At 39.5% G+C, this 6,805-nt stretch overlaps 1 protein-coding gene across 1 annotated transcript; it reads right to left on the bottom strand.

Moving 5' to 3' along the window:
- Window positions 1-298: 298 nt before the first annotated feature.
- Window positions 299-6,069, bottom strand: LOC126061004 (putative olfactory receptor 10D4). The gene is made up of 3 exons (XM_049857399.1): window positions 5,165-6,069; window positions 2,747-2,799; window positions 299-309 (listed from the first exon to the last, which is right to left on the bottom strand). The coding sequence occupies exons 1-3, from the start codon at window positions 6,067-6,069 to the stop codon at window positions 299-301; spliced, it is 969 nt and encodes a 322-aa protein (XP_049713356.1).
- Between the last annotated feature and the right edge of the window lie 736 nt (window positions 6,070-6,805).

Genomic DNA, 6,805 nt, shown 5'->3' with positions numbered 1-6,805 from the left:
CAGAAAACGAGGGTGATTATGGTTATGCAACTCAAAGAATGTAATCAATGTCTCTGAAGATGGAAAATTCTTCAGGGCAGCGTATTTCAGGTGAAGATTAGAAAATACAGGCTGTTTTGATGGCTTCCAAAGTCTCAATGTCACAAGGAGTGAGACGAGGACACTTGGGATGATATTATGACCTACCTCTGAGATAGCTCCCTTCAGAGAGTTTGCATCACTTCAGCCCACATTCCATTAGTCACAACACAATAACATGACTCTGGCACTACTGACCCGAAATCTGGGAAACACTGTCTTATTCTGTGCCTAGGAAAGAAAATTAAAAATGGATATGGTATACCTGTAGCATTGTCTCTGCCCCAAGAGGTCTCGCAAAAGACAAATAGGAAGGACAAGGGGGGAGGCCACTATGAATGAAGCACAGGACAGTTTGAACATGTAAGAAAGTACAGAACTTAGGGATGGACTTAAGTGAGGACTTGTATTTATGGTTATGATTGATAAAAGCCAGGATGGGATGCATGGTGGGATTAAGGAAGCCTAAGGCTTTATGTCCCTACATGTCCATCTGTTTGTAGTGTTGCTGTGATGCTGGAAATTCAAATACCAGCGGTGTCACGCATGGAAAACAGATTTCAGCTGTGCTTCCAGACTAAGACAGATTAGGAAGAAGGACCCCGGCAGTCTATTTCTGAAAAGATTTAGTCAGCAAAAACCTTATGAATAACAGTGGAACATTGTTTGATACAGTGCCAGAAGGTGAAACCCTCAGGTTGTGAGGCACTCAAAAGACGACTGGGGAAGAACAGCCTCCTCAAAGTAGAGTTGACCTTAATGATGTAGATAGAGTAAAGCTTTCAGAACCTTCATTTGCTGATGTGGCATAAGTCAAAATGAGAAGAAATTGCTGAAACATTCATTAATAATCGAAAAGTGGAGTGTAGGAAGTATGAATCTAGGAAAATTGGGAGTTGTCAAAAATGAAATGGAACATATAAACTTTGATATCCTAGGCGTTAGTGAACTGAAATCAACTGGCATTGGCCATTTTGAATTAGACAATCACATGGTCTACTATGCCAGGAATGACAACTTGAAGAGGAATGGAGTTGCATTCATAGTCAAAAGGAATATTTCAAGATCTCTCCTGAAGTACAATGCTGTCAGTGATAGGAAAATATCCGTATGCCTACAAGGAAGATGGGATAATATGACTATAATTCAAATTTACTCAACAACCACTAAAGCAAAAGATGAAGAAATTAAAATTTTTTACCAACTTCAGCAGTCTTAAATTGATTGAACATGCAGTCAGGATGCATTGATAATTACTGGAGATTGGAATGCAAAAGTTGGAAATGAAGAAATATCGGTATTGGAAAATATGGCCTTGGTGATAGAAACGATGTCAGAGATCACATGATAGAATTTTGCAAGATCAATGACTTCTTCGTTACAAATACCTTTTTTCACCAACATAAATGGTGACTATACATATGGACCTCACCAGATGGAATACACAGGAATTAAGTCAACAACATCTGCGAAAACAGACGATGGAAAAGATCAACACCGTCAATGAGAACAAGGCCACGGGCTGACTGTGGAACAGACCATCAATTGCTCTATGTAAGTTCAAGTTGAAACTGAAGGAAATTGGAACAAGTCGACGAGAGCCAAAGCACAAACTTGAGTATATCCCACCTGAATTTAGAGACCATCTCAAGAATGGATTTGACTAATGACTGAAGATCAGATGAGGCATGGAATGACATCAAGGACATCATACATGAAGAAAGCAAGAAGCCATTAAAAAGATAGGAGAGAAAAAAAGACCAGAACAGATGTCAGAAGAGACTCTGAAACTTGCTCTTGAACGTCAAGTAGCTGAAGCAGAAGGAAGACATGATGAACTAAAAGAGTTGAACAGAAGATTTCAAAGGGTGGCTCGAGAAGACAAAGTATTATAATGACATGTGCAAAGACCTGGGGATGGAAAACCAAAAGGGAAGAACACACTCTGCATTTCCTAAGCTGAAAGAAGTGAAGAAAAAGTTCAAGCCCTGAGGTGCGATACTGAAGGAGTCTATGGGGAAAATATTATATGACTCAGGAAGCATCAAAAGAAGATGGAAGGTATACACATAGTCACTATAGCAAAAAAATTGGTCGACGTTCAAACATTTCAGGAGATACCATATTATCGGGAACCAGTGGTACTGAAGGAAGCAGTCCAAGCTACATTTAAGGCAGTGGTGAAAAACAAGGCTCCAAAATTGACAGAATATCAATTGAGATGTTTCAAGAAATGGATGCAGCTCTGGAAGTACTTGTCTATGCAAAGAAATTTGGAAGACAGCTACCTGGCCAACCTACTGGAAGAGATCCATATTTATGCCTATTCCCAAGAAAGGTGATCCAACTGAATGGGGAAATTGTTGAATGATATCACTAATATAACAGGTAAGTAAAATTTTGCTGAAGATCATTCAAAAGTAGCTGCAGCAGTATATAGACAGGGAACATGCCAGAAATTCAAGCCAGATTCAGAAGAGGATGCGGAACCAGGGAAATCATTGCTGATGTTAGATGGATCCCAGCTGAAAGTAGAGAATACTAAAAAGATGTTTTCCTATGTTTTATTGACTATGCAAAGACATTCAACTGTGTGAATCATAACAAATAATGCATAACATTGCAAAGAATGGGAATTCCAGAAGTCTTAATTGTGCTCCCGATGAACCTGTCCATAGATCAAGAGGCAGTTGTTCAAACAGGAGAAGGGCATACTGAATGCTTTAAAGTCAGTAAAGGTGTGCATCAGGGTTGTACCCTTTCACTATACCTATTCAATCTGTATGCTGAACAAATAATCCAAGAAGCTGGACTAAATGAAGAAGAACGGGGCATCACGATTGGAAGAAGACTCATTAACAACCTGTGATATGCAGATGACACAACCTTCCTTGCTGAAAGTGAAGAGGACTTGAAGAACTTACTGACAAAGATCAAAGATGAAAGCGTTCAGTATGGATTATTCCTTGACATAAAGAAAACAAAAATCTTCACAACTTGACCAATAAGCGACTTCATGAGAAACAGGGAAATGACTGAAGTTATCAAAGATTTCATTTTACTTTGATCCACAAACTACACCAATGGAAGCAGCAGTCAAGAAATCAAAAAACACACGGCATTGGGCAAATCTGTTGCAAAAGACCTCTGTGAAGTGTCGAAAAGCAAAGATGTCTCTTTGAAGACTAACATGCGCCTCACCCAAGCCATGGTGTTTTCAGTCGCCTCCCTCATGGGTTTTGGTTTGGAGATTTGGGGTCATGGCTTCATGGGACATCCCAGTTAACTGGCCTATTAGCACGTTTAGTGCTCTGTTCTACCTCTTAGTTTGTTGCATAGTACTTGGGATCTTAATAGTTTACAAGCAGCCATCGAAGTCACAATAATTGGTCTGTATTTACCTGGAACAGCAGAGAAAGAATAGTCAGGAATAGGTGGAGAAAATGGAACATGTAGTTAATTGCCTCCATGAACAACTGCCCTCTTTGGCCATGAGACCAGAAGAACAAGATGGTGCCTTGCTACCAGGACTGAACGTTTGATCAAAGATTCTACAGAAGAATCCTGATCAAAAGGGGAAAAACTTGGAACAGAATTTCACATTCTCATGTACTCTGGACTTTCTGCAGCCATGGAGGCAGGATGAACCCCTGAAACTATTGCCTTGAGATAACTTTTAAACCTTAAACCAAACATGTCCCCTGAAGTCTTCTTAAAACCAAACAATAATTTAGATTAACTAATAAAAAGTTTACCTTGAACACTAAACTCATTTAAGAACTATCTACACAGGCTAGAAGTGATAACGGCATCCTGACAGATTAGATAGGAACTTTAGAAGACAGTGAGTTTACTTCAATGATGGAGGCACAACTCAGAAAAAGAGGGTGAGAATGGTTACACAACTCAAAGAATGTAATCAATGTCTCTGAATTGTAGAAGCAGAAATGGTTGAAAAGGCATATGTTTCGATGTGTATATTCTCAACAAGGGCAACAAAATAAATTTTTAAAAAAGAGGTAGAAAAAAGGCAAAATATTAATAATGTTTATCTTTGGGTGATAGGATTAAGGAGTGATTTTTATTCACTTTACATTTTTGCAGTTTCCTAAATTTCTTCAAAAGCTATTTATTTATATTATAAAACATCATTATGGTTTTAACGGACCTGAATTTTGGAATTCAAATTTAGTCCTTGACTTAATGAATGGAATTTTGCAATCCTTCTTAAAGAATTCATACCATTGTCATAAAGAAAGAACTCAAGTCATCTAGAATATCACCTCTATACTAAGTACATTTTGGTAGATATAGGAATATCACCTGGATTTTACAATGTAAGGGATTTTCTTTATATCAGACTCTAAAACATTCCCTCTATCAAGATACAGACTACAAAATGAAAGAAATAAATGGAACCAATTTAGTTAACTACTTTTTTTTTTTTTTTTTTAGCAAGTTGAAGAACACTCCATATAAATAGAAAAAAAGTTCCTGGAAGGAGTATTTATGTTACAATTTCTGTAATGCACAGGCAGCATGTGTACAAGGGTAAGACCCAAGGTTCACATCCCAGCCTGGCAACTTTCTAACTCTGTGACTATGGGAAAGTTTCTTAACTTTTCAGTGCCTTAATTTCTTCCTCAGAAAAATTGGGATAATGGTATTATTTACTTCATAGGATTGTTGTGGTAATTACATATGCCAGGATTTTTAAAGTGCATAGAATAATGTCAGGCATGTAGCAAGCAGTATGAGAGATTTTTTTGAATAAAAAATATGTAAATATAAAAACAAAATTCACACCAGAGCTCATTCAGCTTCATATTTTGAGTGTCAAACCCACTTAGCATTCACAAAAAAAGGATGTCCAATTGCCCCAAATAAATACAAGGTAACATTGGAATGAAAAAAAAAAAAAACAAACCCACTGCTGTCGAATCGATTCTGACGCATAGCGACCCTATAGGACAGAGTAGAACTGCCCCGTATAGTTTCCAAGGAGTGCCTGGTGGACTTGAACTGCCAAATAATGATATAAAAGCTAAAAGCTTACTCTCAACAAGTATGTCCTTCTGGGATTAGCACTTTTTTCAGAGCCAGCTTCACATCCTTGTTTCTCAAGGTGTAAATCAAAGGATTAAAGGAAGGGGTAACAATATTACTCAACACCTGGACCACAGTATCCAGCCACAGGCTGGAAGCAGGCCAGAGATAAATGAGCACCACAGGACCATAGAAGAGCAGGATGGAGGTCAGGTGGGCACTGCAGGTTGAGAAGGCTCTGCGCCTGCCTTCTGATGAGCTGATTCTCAATATTGAGATAACAATGTGAATATAAGAAGCGAGGATAAGAAGGAAACACATGAGAGCAACAACACTTACATTGGTGAAACTCACTGTCTGAGCCAGAGAAGTATCAGCACAGGCCAAGGACAGCATCATGGGGATATCACAGGAGAAATTGTTCACCTCATTGGGGCCACAGTAGGGTAACTTAAAGACAAGGAATGTGAGGACAGAAGCATGCACACAGCTCCCCATCCAGGTAGCCACAGCCAAGATAGCGCACACTTGATGCTTCATGAGGACCATGTATCGCAAGGGGTGGCAGATGGCTGCAAAGCGGTCATAGGCCATCACAGTGTACAGAAAACACTCAGTGCAGCCCAGGAAATGGTAAAAGAAGAGCTGGGTTGCACAGCCCTGGAAGGAGATGGTGTGGCTGTGCCCCGTTAGGCAGAGCATCATTTTGGGAGAACTCACTGAAGGGAAAAATATGTCCAATACTGACAGGTTTCCCAGAAAGAAATACATGGGGGTGTGAAGGTTAGAGGAAGCTAGGATGGCCAGAAGAATGAGTAGGTTCCCAAGCAGAGTGAGAAGGTACAAGCCCAGGAATAAGACCAAGAGCACATTTTCCATCCCTTCTGTATGAGGGATTCCCATCAGGAGGAACTCAGTAACTGCAGTGTGGTTCCTCATCTTCATGGCCAATCAGTCTTGGAAGATGAAAGAACGACCTCATTGAAGTGAATGCCTTCATAGTGTCTGAGGTAACTTATTGACTCAAATACTCTGCAAACCTGGTTTCTTCCTTACTAGCTGGAAAAACTGGTAATGATGATTTCTGTAGTGAACATATAATAAAACAAAATGGAAAAATAATATTCATTGCAGAAAAAAAGTGACAGACAAGTATCAATATTAAAAATGACCAGGTTGTTTCAATATAAAATTTAGTTTCTCAATAGCAATTATGTCTGCAATGTTTCTGAAAACATGCAATCATCATTAAGGTTTTCGAGGTTAGGCTTCATTAACCAGAAAGCATCTTAAGAAAATATCATGAGTCAAGTAAGATAGCATCAGGCCGAACTCAAATAGATCTAATTCTCACATTCTTCCCACTCTCTTCCAGTGCATACAACCTGTCCAAAGAAGAAGGGAAGATAAGAAGAAAGTGCTCTAGAGAAAAGTTGCTTACAGAGTGGAGACATGGCTGACACAGGCTGAGAGCCGTACCCCGCTTCCACCCCTTCATTGTCTCCTTTGCCCTTCGATGCTCTGGAACAGGAGGACCAATCTCTGAGGCCATAGCTGAATGCTCATCTTTGCTTCACTCAGGCCTGAAAAATGTAGACCCAGCAGTGCTTCTGGCCCCTGAGTGAAGGAGCAGCAATCGACTCCTCAAGAGAGAATAAGAGTCTTTACTGTTCCTTTGGAA

This window comes from Elephas maximus, chromosome 17 (genome assembly GCF_024166365.1).
Source record: "Elephas maximus indicus isolate mEleMax1 chromosome 17, mEleMax1 primary haplotype, whole genome shotgun sequence".
Lineage (NCBI taxonomy): Eukaryota > Metazoa > Chordata > Mammalia > Proboscidea > Elephantidae > Elephas > Elephas maximus.
Note: the sequence above shows the minus strand (reverse complement) of the source record. Positions and strands in the feature narration are given on the sequence as shown.